Here is a 24,676-nt window from a genome sequence, read left to right as displayed (position 1 = left end):
CGGGAATTCCTGACCAGCTGTATTGTCTGATCTCTCTAAACTATCTTACCCATGGCCAACTGTCTTACCTCTTCCCTGGTGCAGTGTACCACTGTATAATGACTTGGAACACATCAATTGTAAAATGATCCCTGTAATAAGTTTAGCTTACATCAATCCCTTCAAATAGTTGCATATTTTTTCCCTGGTGATGAGAACTTTTAAGATCCACATTCCCAGCAAGTTTCAACTACACCATACAGTAGCAGTGTTCATGATAATCATGAGGTTGTACATGGCACCCCAGTACTTTTCTATCTTATAATTACAACTTTGCATATTTTGGCCACCTTTCTCCAATTCCCATCCCATGCCTCTGGTAACCACAGATGGGATCTCTTTTTCTATACGTTTGATTTCTGTTTGTTTGTTTGTTTAGGTTCCACAAAGAAGTGAGACCAAAAAATATTTTGTCTTTCTACATCTGCCTTATTTCACTTAGCCTAATGGCCTCCAGAGCCCTCCATATTGTGGCAAATGACAGGATATCTCCTTTTATGGCTAAGTTGTAACCCACTGCATAAATATTTCACATTTTTCTTTACCATTTATTTGTAAATGGACATAGGCTTCCCTCCACCACGTTTGGCTATTGTAAATAATTTTGCAATGAACAAGGGCGTGCATATAACTTTGCCATGTCGCCTTTTGTTTTCTTTGGATAAATATCCTGAAGTGAAATTTTTAGGGATTTTTCTTCTTTATATAAACTTTAAGAAAGGAAGAGCACAGTTATAGAAAATATCCTGAAACTGAAAAGAAAATACCAGGTACTGGGCTCTCTGGGGAGCCATACAATACACTTCACTAATTTCTTTAATGTTCAGATTCAGGAATATTTACATCTTTATTTGAAATGAGGAAGGCAATACCCTCTATATTTCATGAATTACGCTTTGTATATAATCAGTGCTGAATCCGTATTTTTTAAGGGCACATGGGTTTTTTCCTGCTTTACACATGTGTATAGTTAAAACAGTGAAACAATAAGACATTTAAACCACTTGCAATGAGGCAATATTTACCTTGCAATTAATGAGCCTGGACTCTTTGTTTGCTTTGTAAATTACTTTAATGATCGATTTAACTAACATAGAAGTAAAGTTGCGAAGTGAAGAATTATTAGTTCATGTACGTTTGCAGAGAAGACAAACACCAGGTTTGTTGGAGATGTGAGAAAGCAGGGGAAGGAGTTAAACAGAGAAAGAGGAAGCCAGTTATGCCATCAACTGGACTTTGTCAATCTACGAACACTAACTCGCGTGATTTAAATATGGGGCAGGTGTTAACTGGACCTTTCACTCCAGGAGTAAGAAATAAAACGATGTTCCTTCAGGGTGTCGCAGGACAGGAGTGGGTGGCATTGGTGCAAATATCTGAGGCCCATGTATGATTAATGAAAATAAGGATCTCAAGTATAATGAAAACCAAATGAAATTCAGCAACAGCTACTGAAGGAAAGTAAGGAGAAAGGTACAAGGCAGCGGACATTTCACTAACAGCATATTACAGCTCTGTCACCAAGGTTACTTGATCTCAGTGGTGCAAAAGCAAGTGGCTTTGCATTGTAGTGTGACTGACAGGGCGCCGCATCCAGGAACCACTTTCCGTATATGGCAGTCAATGTATTCATCATAATAGGTGCAGGGGTTAGCTGGACGGAAAAAGCAATGTTATCTCACACAATCACAATCAGTGGGGAAAGAGGGCAGCTCCTAAAGACATAAACATAAAATTGACCAACAATAGCTTATTAATTTTGATTATCATGAACTAATTAGAATGGAAAACAGGTAATGAGTTAAATGAGGTCAGTAATTAAAGAAAAAAAAGATGAAAGTCACCTCTGACATTAAACAGGTTGTTTTAATCACTATTTATTTATTTATTTATTTATGTATTCATTTATTTATTTATTTTTGGTCAGACATATCTAAGCAGATTGGAGATGAATCATTTTGAGATCATCAACATCATAAACTATATATAATAAAGTTTTATTGATGTGTTGTATTCTGCTTATATGATGCTCTACCATTTGATAGTAAGGAATTGCTTTGGATTATTAAAATGATTATACACCCATATATGCTAGGGTTTGTTTCTGGGCTCTCTATACTATTCCATTGGCACTTGTCTGTTAAACCAGCACCACTCTGATTACTATAGCTTTGTAATAAGCTTTGAAATGAGAAAGTGTAAGTCATTTAGCATTGTTAGTGGAAAAAAAATTCATACATGGCCAATGTAAAAATCGTATAAAATCCACACACAGAATAGCAAAATTTCTCAAATAACCTCTTTACCCAGAGATTTTCTTGTATAACAAGGCAGTGGGCTCTATACTATGAATAAGCACATATCTATATCAATGTTTCTTTGAATCAGCTATTTATCATTATTCCACTGTCTTCTGCTATGTAGTATTTTAGAGAAATAGGATGTGAGAGATGTGTATTTCTTTTTATGTAACATGTTTTTCTTTGACTTCTCTAAATTGTTTTTATTATTTTTTTCTTTTATTCTTTGCTCTCCCTGGTTTTATTGAGATATAATTGATATAGAACATTGTATTCATTTCAGGTGTACAACACAATATTATGATGTATGTATACCAGTATACTGTGAAATGATTGACAATTAGTTTAGGTAGCATTCATAACCTTACATAGTTTTTTTTCTTCTGATGAGAACTGTTAGGATTTACTCCCTTAGTAACTTTCAAATATACAATACAACATTTGTAACTATTGGCAAAATGCTGCACATTACATGCCCAGATTTATTCTTTCTCTAACTGGAATTTTATAGCTTTTAATCACCTTAACTCATTCTTCCCTCACCCCATCTCATAGCCTCTGAAAACCACCGATCTATTCTCTGTTATGAGTTTGGACTTTTTTAGATTCCACATATAAGTGAGGTAATATATTATTCATCTTTCCCTGTCTGACTCACCTCATTTAACATAATGTCTTCAAGGTTCATCCATGTTTTTGCAAATGGCAGAGTTTGCTTTTCTTTATGGCTGATTAGTATATCGCATTTTCTTTATCAATTTATCTGTCAGTAGACAGTTAGGTTGTTTCCATGTCTTGGCTATTGGTGCTAACAATGAACAGATACCTTTTTGAGTTAGTGTTTTCAGTTTCTTTGGATAAATACCTAGAAGTAGAGTTGCTGGATCACATGATAGTTCCGTTGTGAATTTTTCAAAGACTCTCCATACTATTTGCCAAAGTCACCGCACCAATTTACATTTCCATCAACAGTGTATAAGGGCTCCCTTCTCTCCACATCCTCTCCAGCACTTATCTCTTGTCTGTTTATAATAGCCATTCTAATAGGCACGAGGTAATAACTCATTGTGGTTTTGATTTGCATTTTTCTGATGACCTGTGATGTTAAGTGTCTGTTCATGTACCTGATACGACAGAGTATCAGAGGGTCCAGGACAGTTACTGTCTTCTTTGGAAAATATTTATTTCATTCCTCTGCCCATATTTAACTCAGATTATTTTGTTGTTGTTGTTGTTGTTGTTGTTTTGTTTTGCTATTGAGTTGTATGAGCTCTCTGTATATTTTGGATATTAACCCTAAGTCAAATATATGATTTGCAAATGTTTTCTCCCATTTTGTAGGTTGCCTGTTCATTTTGTTGATGGCTTTTTTTTTCCTGTGCAGAAACTTTTTAGTTTGATGTAGTCCCATTTGTTTATTTTTGTTGCCTTGCTTTTAGTATTAAATTTAAAAAGTCATTGCCAAGACCGATATCAAGAAAATTGCCTTCATGTTTTCTTCTAGGAGTTTTACGGTTTCAAGTTTCACACTCAAGATTTTATTCCTCACTGAGTTAATTTTGTAAATGGTGTAAGATAGTGGTCCTGTTTCATTCCTTTGCATGTCTAGTTTTTTTAACACCATTTATTGAAGAGACTATTCTTTCCCCTGGTGTATATTTGGATCCTTTGTTGTAAATTAATTGACTAAAAATGCATCAGTTTATTTCTGGGCTCTCTCCTTTGTCCCATTGATCGATGTGTCTGTTTTTATGTCAGTTTTATACTGCTTTGATGACTAAAGTTTGTAATATAGTTTGAAATCAGGGGTGTGATACCTTCAGCTTTATTTTCCCCCCTTAAGATTGCTTTGGCTGTTTGGGGTCTTTTGTGGTTTCATACAAATTTTTAATATTGATAGTGATATTTCTGTGAAAAATGCTAAAGGAATTTTGATAGAGATTACATTAAGTCTGTTGATAGATTTGGGTAATGTGTACATTTTAGCAATATTAATTCTTATAACACATAAGTAGATAATATATTTTCTATTTGTGTCTTCATTTTTTTTCATCAATGTATTATAATTTTCAGTATATAGATCTTTTACTGTCTTGAATAAATTTATGCTTAGCTATTTTATTTTTTGCTGTAATTGTAACTAGGACTGCTTTTTAAATTTTTTTTCTGATTATTATTTGTGAGTATAAATACAACTAAGTTTGGTATAATGTCTTGTATCCTGCAACTTTACTGAATTCAATTGTGAATACCAACAGATTTTGGTGAAATTGTTAAAATTTCCTATATCTGCAACTAAATTGAATCAACTCAATGGTCAATATTAAGCAAACTGGGATGTAAAACTTACTACAAAGTTTGTCTTCACAGTTCTTTGAACAATCTTCACATGAATCTCCCATCATATAAGGCATTCCCAATAGTTCAGGTTCATTTCCCCTTAAGAAAAAAGAAAAAGTGGTCTAATAAATTTGAAGTTTGAAAAATACATATAAAATGTACTCTCTATTTACTATCAACTTTAAAGACAATTTTTGAAAACCACTTGTATATAACAATGTTAATCTTTTAGATGAGTTTAATATTTCTAGACTTTGTAAGTTGTACAATGAAAATTTATCTTTTTATATGTGCAACAGGCAATTCTGCTGTCCTAAGAATATTTTGAGGCAGTTTGTACCTCTTTGAACAGTCAAGTCCTAAGCAGAATGACTTTAGAGCCATTTACAATAGGAAATTTTTCTTTATACCCCTAAGTACTTGATAAATAGTCACATGAAAGTACATGGTTCTTAACAATGTGAAAAGTTTTGAGTGGAGTTGTTCTAAATTTATCTTGCACTATGTGATAAGAAAATTGAAACATGTTACTGTCTTTTATAGAAACAGATGAAGTATTATACAAAGTAAAAGTACACCATATTTTACTCAACCTAAAGATCTGGAGGACAGAGTGAGTAGGTAAGACTTTCCAGTTCTGAGATCATTTAAAGGACAGGTTTGCCTGCAGATATCTTAAGAAAGATTAAGTTGATTCTTACTCCATCTAACACTTAAAAAGTAAAGCAAATGTTTTGGCTGAAAGAACATTCTATCTAATATTTTTTCTCCTTGATCTATACATTGTTAAAAAATTTACCATATAAAATATTTTTATTACTTAATTCAGTAAGGGATCTTATCAGATACACCATGAAATCTTTTTGCTAAGAAAATTTTTCAATCACAACTCCATGCTTTCTACTTCGTTTTGTATTGTCAGCAGTTCAGCACAGACCACCAATCCCTTCAGAGATTTAGCACAATTTATGGCTTTTAAATGCAAGCAGACCATTATTTTTCTCAGTACTAACTACATAGATAAAAAAAATCACAGCAAATACTAACTACTAAAATAAAGATATAATAAGACCAGAAATAACTCACATGGACCTATTATATGAATATTAGAGGTCCAGGGCAAGAATTCGTGCACAGGTGCAGTCCCTCAGCCTGGCCACTGATCGGGACCATCTTGCCCAGTACAGATCAGGGCCAATGGGGGCTGGGGAAGGACCACAGGAGGTTGGCCAGCCAGCCAGAAAGGGACTGTGGGAGGGCTCCAGGGTGTGTCCGGCCCTCTCGCCAATCCCGATGGGCCGGACCCCAGCAGCAAGCTAACCTACCAGTTGGAGAGTCTGTCCCCTGGTGGCCCGTGTGCATCATAGCAATTGGTCGAGTAGTCGACCCAACAGTCGACCAATTGGTCGAACACTTAGCATATTATGTTTTATTGTATAAGATGTTATATAAATTGACTCTACAGTGATTTTTGAGACATCATTTAAAGTGTAAAGGTGATAGCATATGATCAGCTAAATCATTTTCATTAGTTCATATTAAACATCTTTTTATTGTGCTACACATATGGGAGACAGTGGCAAAATACCACGGGACAAAGGAGCACACCTGCCTTCACTAAAGCAATCAGATTATTTCTTCTAGGAATTGGCACTCACACTGTTGGTAATATATAAACTTAATTTTTAAAGAAAAGACATACATTGATAGTTATACTAAAAAGCTAAAGACAAGAACACTTGGCCTTTTCTGTTTATTCTCGATACTCCATTGTATTTCTGCCCTTGCATTATAAAAATACTCTGCATTGTTGAAGTAAATATCCCTGTTTTTTACTTACGCTAGCTCAATAACACATAGTAAGACTACTTGTAATATTTCTGGATTTAAATATTCTATTAGTGATATATAGAATTATTTAGAAAAATAGGTTGTAAAGAAACGTGTGTGTGTGTGTGTGTGTGTGTGTGTGTGCAATGTTTTAGGAATAGCTAAATAACTGAAATGTAATATTTATTTAATTTTTATTCTCTGTTTGAGGAACTAGAATAAAAGCTATGTGAACCCAGACTGTATAATACATACTCATGGCAATAGTGACAAACATAGAGGAATTGAGGTGACGATTTTGTGCAGCATGATGACACACCACAGCCAATGAGGTAAGAGGAAGACCAAATAATCTGTAAATATAAAGAGATTATTTTGCTAAAATTTGATTATTTTCTATATGATTATAATATGAATATTGTTATCTATGATTTAAAATAAACATCTTTACTATTAGGATGCTTTCAGCATAGCTATTTATGAAGTCATAAAAACAGAAAGATTCTCATGTGTCTAGTGATTGGTAGGAAATGGTTGAGATTTTGTTTCCTCACTTGGGTTGGACGAACTAGAAAGGACCTTATTTGCAAGGTTCTAATGTGCTATGTGCTGCCCCAAGCAATATATATTTTTTCATTATTTAGAGATCATATGGTAAACTATTCCATAATTCAGTTCCCAGGCATGAAAAGACATAGGAAATAGTGGATCTACCTCATTATAGCTGAAAGGAGAAATGCAAACCCACTGACACCTGCAGCAAAGGACTAGGCATAAGAAAATATTCTAGAACATTTAAAGTGCCAACAAGAATGAGAAATTGTGGGAAATTAAGACATTTGAAAACAGCTATGCATTTGGGGAAATGGAAAAAAGTTAGAGACATAGTCTCAGGCATGATACTTGCTTAGAAAAATAACATGAGACGGCCTCTAAGTTTCACCCTAGTTTGATCCCCAGTCTCAAAATGTACCCTGTTAATTAATCAAGGTCATTCCTACAAAATGGCAAAGACTAGGAAAAGTTGCTTTTTTGTTCAAATGTCTTATTTTTGACAACAACAACAACAAAAAATCACAAGTTATATAAAGAAATAGAAAAATATGTCTCATTCAAAGGGACAGATGAAATCACAGAAACCCTGAATATACACAGGCGTTAGACTTACTACACATAGACTTTAACACAACTGTCTTAAATATGCTTAAAGAGCTAAAGAAAAACTCAGAAAATAACTAAAATAAATCAGGGAAACAATATATTAAAAAATGAGAATGTCAACAAAGATTAAAAACTTTTTTAAAGAGCCAAAGAGAAATTCTAGAGTGGCAAATAGCATAACTAAATTCAAATAATTTACTAGAGGTGATCTATAACAGATTTGAACAGGAAGAAGAAAGCATTGACCAACTATGAGACAGGTAATTTGAAATTATTGTATTTGACAGAGTCTAGGGGGTTTATGGGACATCATCAAGTAGACCCATATATACATTTTGGGAGTGCTACCAGGAAGATATAGAATAAAAGGAGTAGAGAGATCATTTGAAAACGTTATTGTTTAGGATTTCCCAAATTTGAAAAAATAATTTGATGAACAAATCCAAGAAGATCAATGATCTCTAAGTTGAATACAACCAGTACTAATTTATATTATATTCAAACTGTCAAAAACTAAAGATTAAGAAAGAATCTTGAAAGCAGAAAAAAATACTGTGACTCATCATGTACAGGAATCTGCACTAAGATCATTAGAGAATTTCTCAGCAGAAAACTCACAGTACAGAAGACAGTGGGTGATACATTTAAAGTTCTGAAAAAAAAATAGTAGACCAAAAATCATATACTGTATCTTACAAAACTGTCATTCAGAAATGAAGGAGAAATTAAGATATTTTGAGCAAAACAAAGTCTAGAGAAGTTTATTGCCAATAGATCTGCCTCACCAAAAAATTCTGAAGGGAATTCTTCAAGTGAAATGGAAAGAAAGTAAACAGTACCTTGAAGACATATGAAAATATAATATCTCCAGTAAAGTAAATACATGGTAACATATAAAAACCAAGATCATTGAAATTTTGTTCTGTAGTGCTATTTTACAATTTTTACATGATTTAAAAATAAATGTATAATAGTAACAACTCTTTCTTGTAAAAGTAATATGTTGCATAAGCAGGGTGCTGGAACTATAAATGAGCACATTTTGTATGCAAAAGGTTATCAGTTAAAACAGATTATTATACTTTTAGAATATTGCATATAATTCACATGGCAACCAAATAGAAAAATATCTATAGTAAATACACAAAAGGAAATGAGGAGGGAATCAATAGGTGCCACTACAAAAAGTCCACTAAATAAATAAACAAAAAAGATGGTAATGGAGAAAATGAGGGACAAAAAAGAAAAAAAAAATGGTTTCCAAAATGTAAGAAATAAAACACTCCAGCCAATACCAATGGAATATACATTTTGTCAAGTACACATGGAAAAATCACCAAGATAGACTATATGTTAGACTACAGAAAACCAGTTTTAAGTGCAATAGAAAAAATAAACCCTTGCTGCTGGGTAGAGAAGCCGTATAGCCTCAGAGGCCAACCCCAAAACACTGCCACCCAGAGGCTGAGCCACAAACTGACTCTTAGGTGAACACAAATTAAGGCAGTCTGGATCACAAATACGGCCTGCTTTAAAATCAGGACTGTGATTTACAACACGGAGGAACAGTGTATTGCAGGGAAATTCAACACTCTCCTGAATACCTGGCAGGACTAAGGCGAGCTAGGCTGAAGAGTAGAAGAACCGAAAGACCTTTACTACTGCAAATTTTTAGACTACAAAACTAATTTTAATATATTTAAAGTCTTAAATATAACAAAATATTTTTTTCTTATCACAAAGGAATGAAACTAAAAATCAAAAGATGAAAGAAACTGGAAAATTTACTAATATGTGTATATTAGTAATCTTTACAAGTGGGTAAAAGACAAAGTAAATGGGAAATTAGAAAATATCTTAAGACAAAAATTAAAAATTCAACATACTAAAACAGGGTTAAAGCAGCAAAAACAGTGCTAAGTTACATTTATAGCTATAAAAGGTCACATTAAAGAATAAGATCTCAAATCAATAATATAAAGTTTTATTTTAAGAAACTAGAAAAATATAATAAGTTAAATCCAAAGCTAGCTGAAGGAAATAACAGAGATTAAAGTATAGATAAACAAAATAAAGAATAAAAAAATCAATAAAACCAAAAGTATTAATCTTCTTCAAAAAGATCAATATAATTTATAAATTAGCTAGATTAACTAAGGGAAAATAGAATGATCAAATAAATTACATAATAAGTATCAGAGTAAAGATAAACAAAATAAAGAAGATAAAAGCAATAGAAAAAATCAATGTTTCTAAGAGGTGATTCTTCAAACAGAGCAATTGCAATACAAAAGCTTTAACAAAATAAAAAAAAACATCTGGCTCTGATCACTTCACTGGTAAATTATACCAAATATTGAAAGAATAATGAGTATCAATAATTTTTAAAGTCATCTAAAAGTTTCAAGATGAAAAAATACTTTTTAACAATTACTATGAAACCAGTTTTATTCTAATACTGGAGACTGACACAGACACTACAAAAAAGAGTAAGCTACAGCCTTGGCCAGTGTGGCTCAGTTGTTTGAGCATCGTCCTATGCACTGCAGGGTCACAGGTTTGATTCTCTGTCAGCCAGTAAAAGCACATGCCCAGGTTGCAGGTTTGTTCCCTGGTGAGGGTGCACACTGGGTCAACTTATCAATGTTTCTTTTTCACACAAACATCTCTCTCTCTCTCTCTCTCTCTCTCTCTCTCTCTCTCTCTCTCTTTCTCTCTCTCTCCCCTTCCCTTTCTCTCTCTCTAAAATCAATTTAAAGAAGAAAGTAAACTACAATCCAATATCCCATATGAACAATGTAAAACTCAACAAATTAAATTCAGAATCATATTAAAAGTAACATTATTATATTTAAAATCATTTTTCTTAAAATACTAATGTTTATTGGCTATAAATGGCTAATTATTTTGTATCTACAATCTTGTAATAGATTTATTTTGCATATTGTAAAAGTTAAAATAAAATTTAAAAAAAGAATTATACACTGTGACAAAGTAGGATTTATTCCTCCAAAATAAGGATGGTTTAACACATAAAAATAAATCAATGCAGACTAACACATGAATACAATGATGAGAAAAAGACACATGATTACATAAATTGAAACAAGCATTTTATAAAATTCAACATCTCATTATACAAAGTGTTCAACAAACTAATAAGAAAAAACTATTATAACATAGTCAAAGCCACATATGTAAATCTCTCTGCTAACATCATAATCAATGGGAAAGGTGGAATTATTCCCCAAGATCAGCCACAAAAAAAGAGTGCTGACTTTTGCAACTTCTATGAAACAAGGTGCTGGAAATTCTAGCCAGAGCAGCTAGACAAGAAAAAAAATCCAATTAGAAAAGGAAAGAGTAAAATTATCTGTTCATAGATGACATAATTTTATATGTAGGAAATCCTGACAATGCCACACAAAAAAAATCATTACAATGGATAAACAAATTCAGAAAATCTGCAGAGTACAACATTAGCACAGGAAAATCAATTGTGTTTTCATAAACCTGCAGTAAGCACTCTGAAAAATATTAAGAGAATAATTTTATTTAAAATAGCACCAAAAAATACAATATTTACAGGGATGAGCAAAAGCAAGTTAATAACCATAATAAAGAATACTACAATGAATAAATAATATCAGAATAAACCTACTTTTGTCCACCCTGGTATAAATAAACCTAAGTTGGTGAAAGATTTGTATACTGAGAACTAGAAAACATAGCTGGTAGATATTAAAGAAGACTGAAATGATAAGAAAGCTATCCAATGTTCATGGGCTGGAGGACTTCATATTTTTAACATAATAACATTACTCTAAGCATTCTACAGATTTAATGCATTTTCTGTCAGAATCCCAATACATTTTCTTTTCACCAAAAAAAAAAAAAAATCATTCTAAAGCAGAACAAAGTTGGAGGTCATACACTTTTTGATTCCAAACCTTAGTAAAAGCTACAGTATTAAAACTGTGGTTCTGGCATAATGATAGACATATATACCTATGAAATAGAATAGAGACCTCACAAATAAACCCTCACATATATGGTTAAATATTTTCCAACAGGGTGCCAAGATTATTCAATGGGGAAAGAAAAGGCTTACCACAAATAATGTTGGGAAAACAAATATCCACATGGAAGTAAACAAAGTTCAGCCCTATCTTACACCACATAAAAAAATTAACTCAGAATGGATCAATGACCTATATATAAATGTGGAAACTATAAATGTCTTAGAATGTAACAAAAGGGAAAAACTTCATGAAATAGAATTTGGCAATAATTTCTTGAAATGGCACTAAAAGCACGGGCAAGAAAAAAAAGAGATAAATTGGACTTTATAAAAATTTGGAGCATAAATAGGATACCATCATCAGAGTAAATATGCAACTTATACAATAGAAATTTATATTTACAAATTATAAACTTGATAAAGGGTAGGTATCTTATAACTAAAAAACAAACAAAAAAAACTGATTAAATAAGCAAAGGATTTGAGTAGACATTCCTTCAAAGAAGATATACAAATGTCTGGCAAGCACATGAAAAGGTGCTCAACATCACCAATCATTAGAGAAATGCACAACCATGCCACAGTGAAATATCACTTCAGACCTGTATTTTCTTTAATATATCAAATAAACAAAAACCAGCACTAACAAAAAAACAACATAAAATACTAGAGGCCTGGTGAATGAAATTTGTGCATTCAGGGCGTCACTCAGTCCAGCCTGCACCCTCTCGCAGTGCAGTCTGGGAGCCCTCGGGGGATGTCTGACTGATGGCTTAGGCCTGCTCCCCATACATCCTTAGCACAACTGTGGAGGGGGGAGAGGATCCCACCACAGCCGCTGGGCTTGCCAGCCGTGAGCCCTGCTTCTGGCTGAGCAGCGCTCCCCCTGTGGGAGCGCACTGACCACCAGGAGTCAGATCCTGCATCGAGTGTCTGCCCTCTGGTGGTCAGTGCGCATCATAGCAACTGGTCGTTCTGCCATTCCATCGATTCGCATACTAGCCTTTTATTATATAGGATAAAAAGTGTATGTGTTAGGTATTGAATGTTACATCTCCTCAATATTCATATTCCAAAGCTTTAGTATGGCTCTATTTGGAGAAGCCTCTAAGGAATTAATTTAGGTTAAATGGGGTCCGAAGGGTGGGGCCATGATATAATAGAACTAAAGGCCTGGTGCATGAAATCCATGCATGGGTAGGGACCCTAGGTCTAGCCAGCAATCAGGGCTGATCGGGGCCTTCTGGCTGTCAGCTTGGGCCTTCCTTCGGCTGGCAGGCAGGGCTTTCCTTTGTTCCATGCCGCCCCATGGTGGTCAGTGCACACCATAGCGAGTGGTAGAACTCCTGGATGGTCGAACTCCCGAGGGTACAATTTGCATATTAGCCTCTTATTATATAGGATTAGTGTCCTTATAATAAAAGGCACCAGAAAGCACCTTCTCCCCACCCCTACCTCTCTCCAGGTATGCACAGAAGAAAGACCATGTGGCAACATAGTGAGAAGATGGCCACATATAAGCCAGGAAGAGAGCTCTCACTAAACTCCAGATGTTCACAGACTTAAAGCTTCCAGAAATGTGAGATAATAATTTTGTGTTGTTTAATCCACCCAGCCTGAAATGTCTTTTATGGCAGCCCAAGCAGACCAATACAGTATGGATGTGAAGAAATTGGAAATATTGCTGTCAGAAATGTAAAAATATAAAGCTGCTATGGAAGACAGTATTCCAGTTCCTTAACTAATTAAACATAGAATTACCATATGATCCATCAATTCTACATCCAGGTATATTCCCCCAAATAACTGAAAACAGGATATAAACCGATATCTGTATACCAATATTTTTCGCAACATTATTCTCAATAGCCAAAAGGTTGAAACAACTTAATTATCTATTGATGGATGAATGGATAAACAGCAGGTGGTATGTACATATAATGTACAGCCTTAATAGGTTGAAACACATGCTATAACATGAATGAACATGGATTAAGCATGTTATGATAAATGAAATAAGGCAGACATTAAAAGACAAGTATTGTATGATTCTAACTATGTGAAGTATCTAGAGCTGTCAAATTTAAAGAGACAGAAAGTATACTGGTGGCTGCCAGAGGAAGGGGAGAGGGAGAAATGGTAAGTTATTATATAATGGGTACTGAGTTTTAGTTTGGGAAGATGAAAAATTCTGGAGATGGATAGGGGTGATAGTTGCAAAATAATTTGAATGTAGTTAATGACAGTGAACATTAATGGTACACAATTTTAAAATGACAATTTTAATAATATATATGTATACTAGAGGCCTGGTGCACGAATTCATGCACATTGAAAAGAAATTAATTAGAAGAAATATTTTAGAGGCTGGGGAGGGACTGTGGGAGGTTGGCTCCAGGGTGTGTCTGGCCCATCTTGCCCAGTCCCGATCAGGGCCCATGGGAGCCTTCTCGCCCAATCCCCATCGGGGCCAATCAGGGACAGCCTGCCAGGGATGGACTGTAGGAGGTTGGCCAGCCAGGGAGGGTCTGCAGGAGGGCTCCAGGGAGTGTCCGGCTCGTCTCGCCCAGTCTGGATCAGCCAGATCCCAGCAGCAACCTAACCTACCGGTCAGAGCGTCTGCCCCCTAATGGTCAGTGCACATCATAGAGACTGGTCAAGCGGTTGACTGAACGGTCGACTGACTGGTGGGACCCTTAACGTATTAGGCTTTTATATATATAGATTATTTTACCACAATAAAAATAAACTGGAAAGAAGGGGATTCTCTGTATTGTTACAATTATTTTCATTCTTTAAAAATATAACTTATAAATTACATTGGTATATTAATATTTATTTTTCACTTCCCAGAAAATAAATTATGTAAAGAAGGAAAAATCCTCTCTACGTTCTCTATTAACGGAATCACATTTCCTTGAGTTGAAACTTATAAGAGGAATTCAGTAGGTCAAGTATAAGTTTGAAAAAAGTGGGTAGAATGATTGCCCTTGGTTATCAGTCACCTATTTTTCACACATGATCATAGTCGCTTAAGCAATGTGTATATTTGCCAGTTCACAAGTTACCTGAGTGTAATGATCAACTGTTTGCCCATCTGGTAATGACAAGACACCATACGTAAAATATTTAGATTCATTGTGCCAGATTCCAATCACATCTGTCCATGTGATAGGATAAAGAGTCAGATGCTTATTTTCTCCACAAAAAGTATCTGAAAGAAGGGAAAAGGGTTGGGTCATACTCTAAAATTTTGAAAGTACTTTAGAAGAATGACTTCCTTATTTTTACTTTATAAATGATTTGCTGGCTATCCAAGCAATATCTTATAAGAGGAGGTGAGCTCAGTGGTTTCTCTGCTGGCAATCTTCTCCCTCTTGGATGAGTACACTTCTGGTGCTCAGGTCTGGTGAGACATTGACAGCAGAAGATGATGTGTGAGGCTTAGAAATCAAATCAATCAACATTTCAGTCTTTGTCGCCTCCAAGCTGATAAGAAGGGTGAAATCAGTCAGAGCAGACTATGAGTTGTAACAGGGCCCATGGTTTGAAAGGAGCCACACAAAAGTATGAATCATGTAAAGTCCTTGAAATAAGCACTTACTCACTTAGCCATCCCACTTGTGAGGTGAGTTCTAATCAAATATGGCATTCAGGAGTGATCTGCATTTCTCTGGGGAAGGAAAGACTCGCATTGCTAATTCACTGCTCAACAATATTGGGCAAATATGGAGGTTTCACTAGTATTTTTTAATATTTTGTGATAAACAAATATCTTATAAATATTATTAATCTCTGCATTAGTAGGAAGTAGCATTGGCTTTCCTGGAAACTAACAGTGACTGACCTATTATAAATGCCATGAGATAGACTCATATTTGAGCACCTACAATTGTTCTTCTGGGAAGCTCAGTAGAGTTGAATATAACTTCTCAACTGTACTAGTGTTCCAAAGCTTAAGGTATGGTGATATTGTGGGTAGCTGAAATAACTGCATAGAGTGGATAGCTAGAAGGTGTCCATCACTCAACTATTCTGTAACACTTAGAGCTTTTATTCTCTCCTTATGATAATTAGAATCTGAACATTGAAAATCCAAATTAAATAATTAATAATAATGAAATAGTATTATTATAAACAGCGGGCCACAATTCACCGTCATTTATGGGGCAAATGTAAACACAGATGGCATGACTTTCCAGGTGTTTTAGCAATCCCTGAGGACTTGTGAACACAAAGGTGAGTCATAGACATACACCTACTTGCAATTCTTCTCTTAAGTGCGTTGCTCTGTACCAAATCACAAGTCTTTGCCAATTCTCTGGCATTGTGTGCAGCTTCGTTATTCCAACTCTACAGCGGCAGAGTAAAATACAAACACATGATCTTAACATTTCCATAATAAGATTCCAATTTATTGTTATTAAGAATCCAAGGCCAGAAATATACTCAACTTAAATAATTGAAGATAATTTAAATAATTATACTGCTTTAAATAGTCTAGTTGAAAGAGAAAGACAAAACTTTCAATTCATTCTTTTAGCCTTTATGCTTTCAAAATCAAAATTTGATAACACATTTCAGATGCAGCGTCTCTCTCAGAAGTATTAAAGAGGTTAAGTAAATACTTCTTGGAAAACATACCAGGGTTAGAAATCCTTCCCATCACTCATTAGCACATAGTATTTAGTCTGTTGGAATCTCAGTTTCTTCCTCTGTAAAATGTAATCCATACTTTATACCAAATAGTTTGTCCAAAAATTTTAATATGATAATTGATGCAATACAATTGTGATGTGATAAATCTTATGTTACACGTTCAATAAATAAATAATGGCTGGGATTAGAAGCAAGTGTAGTGTCACATATTTCCTATAAAATTGTGTATAATAAAATTTATAGCTAATACTTCATGCCAGGATCGGTACCCAATTCTATATGTATATATTGTCTCATTTTTACTCACAGATTGCTTGTCCTACATACTGTGATGCACTACCCAGGTCCCCTTGTGGACTGAAGCTTTTATTTCCTCTTAAGCTGAGAGTCCTGCCCACAGACAACTCTATTATTGCCTGTGCTCCCTAAAATTGTCCTTATCCATGAGCATAATCCCTTCCCTGGGGTAGCCCATATCCAACAGCTAGCACACATGGCATCTGTAACTTCTAGGACATTTCCCTCCAACTCAGGACAGCTCAGCAGGGTTGTGTCCTGGTTGGATAGTTTCCCATGGGATTAGCTAAAGCCTCTGCTCGGACTGTGTCACAATCCCATTCCTCCATTTGCCCAATGATGCTGCTCGCTCTCCCTCCATAGGTAAGTGTACATCTGGAATGGTTCCCCAAATAAATATGCTGCCTGATAATTTCCATCTCAGAGTCAGCTTAGGTTATTGTGTAAATTAACGGCAGCATTCATTACACAGAGTCTGCTGTTCAGACCTCTTTGAGGATGCTCTGTAGGACATTATGTTGGCAAGATACTCTGTTTTTGTGATACTAGTACATCCCTGATTAAAATAGCAAGTGAGTGTTTATGGTTATTGCCCCAAAGTCATGAATTCTGGTTTTGACAAGTGGTTCTGTTTAATCACCTCCTTACCCACTATACAGAAACTCTTTTTTTTTTTTTTTAATCCCTGGCTGGCAGTGGTGATGGGTACTTCAGCCATACTGTCTGTAATTCTATCAGTTTCTTTCTATCCAGATCCTGTGAATTGTTTATGGAACAGCTCGATTCCCATATTCCCTTTAAATTGTTACCCAGCTTTACTGGTGCGCCTAATTTGTCATCTTGTTGCTCTCTCACACCTTTGTAGTTAGCACGAGAATACAGCCATTCTTATAGTCTGTTTCCATTATATAAACCTTAATCCACAATAATAAAATATAGTAGTGGCCATATTTTCTATTTACTCTATAACCTCCTCGCTACACTTATTTGCTCATCTGGAAACCAAGGAGTTTGGACCATGTTCATCCTAAGGGAAGTATCTAATTAAGAGCGGGTGCCTGGAGCTGGCCATTTGCAGTCGACTCTGTACTGATGCAGTACTGATGACTGGAGAAGCTACCTCATTTCTCTGAGATTCAAATTAATCATTTGTAAAAATGGAAATGATAGTATCTAACCACCGAATTATTGAATTCAATGAATTAACATAGTAGGTTCTAGAAGAGTGCCTGTCAGTGTAAGCACCATAGGCGTGTCAGTGGCAGCATTCACAGTATCACAATGCCTGAGATAGCTTTTGGTTTCTAGTAGAAAGACAATTTCTCTCTCTCTTTTCATGAGATGCAAGGGAACTGGAAAATAGATTTGTCGGTATTTTGTTTACCTGACAGCATCACCCGACTTAGAATCTGGACATCTTTATTCTCAGAAGAGTGTCCTACCATTGATGACAGCTATGAAAGACCTCAATAACTTGTAGGCAAAGATTGCTATACTGACAACACTGACTGGCAGCGTCAGCATCAGCTGGGAACTGGGCCTGGTCTCCACCCCAGACCTCCTAAATCAAGGTCTCAGAGAGCGGGGCTCAGAGACCTGTGCTGTACTGAGTTCTTCAGGCGATCCTTAGGCACACTCGAGTTTGAGAGAACTGTCCCAGGGCACAGTATGAATGAAGCCAGGCTGTCTGAGTTGGAATTGTTGCTCTGTCATTTACTAACAGTAGGATTTGGGGAAATTGCTTACCTTCTCTGAGCCTCTCTTCTGCTAGGCCATAGGTTTGCTTATGAAGACCTGACTTGCAGCATATTGAAAGTGAATAGAACTTAATAAAAACTCAGGAAGCACCATTGTTATTATTTTCATCATGGCTATCGCTTTTTAATTAATCTTACCATTTTCAGCATGTTGCTAGATGGTGGATCCACTGCTCTCCTGATGGTGTTATGTAAATCAATAATTTCTTTTTGGACAGCTAGTGACTCAGTAAGGACTGACTCATATGGAACTTTACCTGCATTTACCTGTTACCAGAAAATGATTAATTAGTCTTACTTCTTCAAAGTGCAATTTTTCAAGTACAATGTGTTATGTGCAGACCTATACACAATTTTAATTCATAGTTTATATTGAATAAATTATGATAAGCAGCATTTTACAATTTGTTATCTCTATGTGTTACTTTCCATATCTTCAGTGCTGGTTTTGAGGATTTCTGAATGTCAGTATGATGTTATACAAGTCTATAGAATAGTGCAATAGCCTGTGGTGGGGATTTTTGAACTTTATAATTGGTACTTTGGACCACATTGAAGCACTTGTTATTGGGCAATATGAACCACAATAATCTTGGTAGCAAACCTTTTACTGACTGACTTTGCTTCCTTGGCTGATTCCCCACCACACCTCCGCGTGTTCTCTTTGCTTCCCAGATAAAAACCACTTACATGTATGTTTTATTCATATGAGAAAACATTAATATTTGCATCTGTAAGTTTAAAGTAGGATTCAAGCCCGGTTGCTGTGGCTGAGTTATTGAGTGGCAATCTACGATCCAGGAGGTCATGATTCCATTCCTGGTCAGGGTATATACCCAGGTTGTGGGCTTGATCCCCACTAGGGAGCGTGCAGGAGGCATCTGATCAATGATTCTCTCTCACTGATGTTTCTATCTCTCTCTTTCCCTTCCTCTCTGAAATCAATAAAAATATATTTAATATAAGATTCAAATCAGCCATAATCCACAATTTGTGACTTTTAAAAAATTGTTTACCTTTTATCTGCAACTCACCAAGAAGAAAAATAAATATCCTTAATATTTTAGGTTACCATTAATTGCAATAAAGAGCAGCTTATTTATATTACACATCTGATTTATCCTATCTAGCATATAAAAATATAAAAACCATTTTCTATACCGAAGCTATTGACTTCAGCTTATAATAAAACTAATTTGGGGAACATTAAAAAATGTCATATTTTCTTCATATCATTGAGGTATTTAGAGGTACACATTAGTGGGTGAGCACAACATATATGGGACTTCTTCCTAATTATACCATTGAGCATTTTGTTTCTGTTTCTGACTGTTGAAGTTCTTGTTTTCAATAAGTAGTGAGATTCAGGCCTTATATATTCACTCCATTGCTAATTGCTCCTGACTCTTCTCACTTTGCTGTTGGCATCATTAATTTCATAGTTTCTTTTAATATGTTAAATTAAAACATATTGTAACTATAGCGTTTGCTATAGTTACAAACCAGATAGCTCAGTTTGGATATTAATGGAATAGTTACCTTTTCTGGGTCAACAGAACAGTATTTTTTCCCTATTTAGTCATGGAAAATACATGGATAAATAACTAATTCTTGCCCTACATTCTCAGCTTTTTTGAATTGCCCAGAGGGACTATAATAACACAGGCATGGGCCCGTGGAATCAGACTACTTAGGGGTACTTTCAAGCACTGCCACGTCCTAGTTATCTGACCTTGGCTGCATGACTTAACCTCTCTCTGTAATGAGGGATTAAGAATAGTACTTGCTGCTCTGGCCAGTATGGGTCAGTGGTTGGAGCCTGGGCCTGTGCACTGAAGAGTCTCGGGTACATACCTGGGTTGCAGATTTAATCCCAGGCCCTGGTCAGGGCACTGGCAGAAGGCAACCAGTCAATATGTCTCTCTCACATCGATGTTTCTCTTTGTCTCTCTCTCTCCTCCCTTCCACTCTGTCTAAAAAGCAATAGGAAAAAAATATCCTTGGTGAGGATTAACAAAACAAAATAAAAGAATAGTACTTGCCTAATAGGGCGATGGTGAGAACTAGGTGAATAGTAGACATAACATCCTCACATAGTGCCTGTAACAAAGTGAGTGTACTACAGGGTTAGCTCTATTTCTTCTGGAAAATAATTATGAAATATACAAACCCCACATATTCTTATAATCAAACCAGGCAGAAATCCAGCAGCAGCAGCAGCCAAAAATAAGAAGTGTTTCATTTTTATCCTGGAAAGAAAAGTAACATAATTTTAGATTACTGTCAACTCCTGAGATAAAGTTTCGTAATAAGACTTTTTTAAAACCACTTTTACATATATTTGCATTTCCTGAAAAAAGAAACCAGCAGGACTATTGAAAGGTTTAATATGTTAGTCATTGGGATCAAGAGGTGAAGACAGAACTGTGGTTGGAAGAATAATAGAGTTAATGTCTTAATTCCTGCAACTGTTGAATATGTTACATTATGTGACATGAGAGAATTAAGCAGATGGACTTCAAATTGCTAATCCGCTGATTTTAAAGCAGGGAGAGTATCCTGGATTATCCCTGTGAGTTCAATGTGATCAGGAAGATACTTAAATGTGGAAGAGGGAGGCAGTGTCAATAATAAATCATGAGAAAGACTTGACCAGCCACTGCTGACTTCAAAGATGGAGGAAGGGACCATCACCAAAGAATAAGGGCTCCCTCGGGCAGTAGGAAAAGGAATGGACATAGATCCTGCCTGGACCCTCCCTGCTGAATCCCGATTTAAGCTCGGCCAGGCTCATTTGGAACTCTGGCCTCCAGAACTGTATGATAAGAAATTAGTGTTATTTTACGACACTAAGTTTCTAGCAATTTGTTAAAGTGGCAACAGGAAATTAATATAAAAGCACAAAAAGATTACATTTGAATTCTCTGTTGCCTTACTGGTTACCAGTAAGTTATGTACATGATTTAGAGATATTCTGTAACATCTGATTATTGTCATTGCGAGTCAGGAAAGTCAGAATTAGTATTCCCTCTTCTTTATTTATATTCAATAGAGGTTGCTTTAGGATATGAATAAGTATAGGTTATTAAATTTGGTTGGCACCTTTTTTTTTTTTTTTAACAATTTGTCAAGTTTATTTTTTACTCCATCCTGCTAAGTGATAAGGGACAAAAAAAAAAGGCAAACAATTTTATTCTCATTTTAAGAAAAACTTCCAAAAAACACATTAAGTTTCCCCTGCGCACAGTCAATCATGTTCAATATCATGGGAATTTTGTAAATTACATCAGGGAACGTGCACATGAAAACAATCTTGCCTTTATTGTTCTTTAGTCCTCTTTTTCTTTCCTTTCCTCTCTTTTTCCCTCCAAAATGTCGCATATCCTCAAACCCCAAGATTTGTAGTAATATAGTGACATAGAAGATAAAATAGGCACTCTATTCTATTACTTAACTCTCAAAAAAATGCAGTAAAAAACATAATTTCCCCCCTAAGTTAATTGAAGAAAAATTTAAAAAGAGCTACTTAAATATAATAGGTTGATATACATATACGTATATATATAATTTCATTTATAGCAACATATATATGTGTACTTATTTATACACACATTTATATATTCATAAGGTGTTATTATTTAAGTTAGGCTCCATGATGAGACTGTCTGTAATTTCTGTTGTTGCATTTTCTGAGGAAAGTTTTTTTGGGGTGGTGTGTATGCTCATTATTTTGTTATGATGTTTTATGGTATGCACTAAAGTGGACCTTAATTATACCTCAAAAAGCCTGTTATAAGTGGCTTAAGATGTACCAAAAATATTATTTATTTCACATCAATTAAACCACTGGTATTGACAATTTAAAGATTTTGTCTCTTAAGTCTTTTTTTTCCCCTTATGGACAAATTCACTGCTTAGAGTTACATATAAACACATAATTTTTACAAAATATTGTTTAATACTTTCCCCCAGAATTTCTATCATAATTTATTATGAGCATTATTTTGATTATGTGAATGACTTATACTGTACTTAATGACTTAGACAGTTCTCAGACACAGAGTCAAAAGGTGGGGCCTGAGGGATGCAAAAATGTAGGGAACAGGCAGAGATTGAAGCCAACAGCAATCCTGCAGAAGTAATGAAGAGGCAGACATAGAGATGTTGTGGGGGTGGAAAAACAAGTGGGTCCAAGGTTGAGACTCCAGGGACCCAGACAGCAGCTTATTTCCTAGAGAATAAGGGCAGGGTTTGGGCCAGGCCTCCAGAAAAGTCCAAATGGTTCTCCATTACCTGGAGGTCTGCAAATCTAGGACCTAAGTAGGTCATTTTAACCTAAACATTATAGGTGCTTGTACTGAGATAAAGGCAGCTTTTCTTCTTTTTAATTTTATTTATTGACTTGAGAGAGGGAGAGGGAAAGGGAGAAGTTTTTGGGAGGGAGGGAGGGAGAGGGAGAGAGAGAGAGATGTCAACCTACTGTTCTACTTTCTATGCATTTGTAGGCTGACCTTGGCATGTGCCCTGACTGGAGATGGAACCCATAACCTTGCCATATCAGGATGATGCTCTAATCAACTGAGCTACTGCCAGGGCCAAAGGCAGCTTTTCTGAACAGAGTATTTCAGAAGCAGCAGAGGGATCATCACCTCACTGGCTTTATCATCAATCCCCACTTACACTTATTTTATACCCAATAGGCAATTTCAAGCCAAAACTCTTAAAAATATTTTCAGATAATAATACTAGAAATTTGACAGAGTATTTACATTTATTTCCTTACATGGCTGTTTCAGAATGTATTTTCATTAATATATAAACAGAACTTGGATATTTGCAAGCTATAATTAGTTGAAGGAAAGATCAAAAATGAGAAAGAAAAAAAAAACTGAGGAAAATTGAGTACTGCCCTCTGGCATGCCCTTAGGTACGCATTCTGACAGATTAAAGGGTTAGACCAGGACTGTTTCAGAAAGTACCTACAAGAAGAACAGTCCCAGCCTTGTCTTAGCCAAAGACTTCATAAGAATAGACATTATAAGGAATATAGTGCCAATCTTTTTATCCTCTTGGCCTCAGTGAGTTTGTCAATTAAAAAATTACTAAGGTAGAACTTCCATTTAGTAAAGTACATAAGTATTAAGTGCAGAGATTGATAACTTTGTAAGTATGTACATTCCCATGTAACTACCACCAAAAACAATATATGTAACAGTTTCAGCAGCGAAGTAAATCGCTGGTTTCCCCTTTCAGTCAGTAACTCTCTAGAGTAAAAACCATTTTGATTTCTATAACAATGGGTTAGTTTTATCAGTTTTGAAACTTCATATAAATAAAAAATATATTTTTAATAAATACTCTCTTTTGCTTGAATCCATGTTGAATGTGAAGTTTATTTTTGTTAATAGCTATGTAGTTTTCTACTGTACATTAACAATATAATTTACTTACCCATTCTATTAGTGAACATTAGTGAATAAAACTTCTATGACATGTTATGCATATGTCTTTTGTACATATTATTATTCACTTTTTTTGAGTATATATTCAAGGGTAGAATCATTGGGTCATATGGTATACATATGTTTTCCTTCAGTAGATACCATCAAATCTTTTTCCAAATGATTCATAAAAAATTGTATATTTTTTCTCCCATCTTCATAGCCTCACCCATATTTAGTATTCTGTCTTTTTTTAAATTTATTTTAGATTTTATCCATTATGTTTGTGTAATGGTATATATCACAACTTTTAATTTGTATTTGTCTAATAATGACTATGATATTGAATACATTTCTATATGTTTACCAGCCACTTGGTTACCATCTTTGGTGAAATATCTGTCAAATCTTTTGCCCATTTTTGTAATTAATTTGATTGTATCTTATTGATTTGTAGAAATTCTCTATATGTTCTTGATATGAAGTATTTGTCAATGTATATACTGCAAATATATTTTCTTAGTTTGTGGCTTACTTTTTGAACTCTCTTAATTATATCTTTTGTCAAACCGAAGATCTTAATTTAAATGTCTCCAGTTTAATCTTTCTTTATGGTAACTAGAGGCCCGGTACATGAAATTCATGCACGCGGAGGGGGAGTCCCCTCAGCCCAGCCTGCACCCTCTCCGATCCAGGACCCCTTGGAGGGTATCCCGAGGATTGGGCCTAAACCGGCAGTAGGACATCCCTCTCAAAATCCTGGACCGCTGGCTCCTAATCTGCATGTCTGCCTGGTCAGCTCTACCCCCCCACCCCCCACTGGCCTGTTTT

The 24,676-nt window shown here is 35.2% G+C and overlaps 1 protein-coding gene across 1 annotated transcript in view; it reads right to left on the bottom strand.

Annotated features, from left to right (window-relative positions):
- Positions 1 to 1,565: 1,565 nt before the first annotated feature.
- The window catches only part of CRISP1 (cysteine-rich secretory protein 1), a 40,046-nt gene continuing 16,935 nt past the window's right edge, over positions 1,566 to 24,676 (bottom strand). Inside the window, exons 3-9 of the mRNA XM_005862067.1 lie at positions 20,580 to 20,653; positions 18,543 to 18,661; positions 15,954 to 16,044; positions 14,760 to 14,905; positions 6,765 to 6,862; positions 4,690 to 4,778; positions 1,566 to 1,693 (exon numbers count right to left, since the gene is read on the bottom strand). Of these exons, the coding sequence (XP_005862129.1) occupies positions 1,566 to 1,693; positions 4,690 to 4,778; positions 6,765 to 6,862; positions 14,760 to 14,905; positions 15,954 to 16,044; positions 18,543 to 18,661; positions 20,580 to 20,653 (745 nt within the window). The remainder of the gene's footprint in view (positions 1,694 to 4,689; positions 4,779 to 6,764; positions 6,863 to 14,759; positions 14,906 to 15,953; positions 16,045 to 18,542; positions 18,662 to 20,579; positions 20,654 to 24,676) is intronic.

Source organism: Myotis brandtii, unplaced genomic scaffold, assembly GCF_000412655.1.
Source record: "Myotis brandtii unplaced genomic scaffold, ASM41265v1 scaffold16, whole genome shotgun sequence".
Taxonomy (NCBI): Eukaryota; Metazoa; Chordata; class Mammalia; order Chiroptera; family Vespertilionidae; genus Myotis; species Myotis brandtii.
This window is presented reverse-complemented; position numbering and strand designations above follow the sequence as displayed.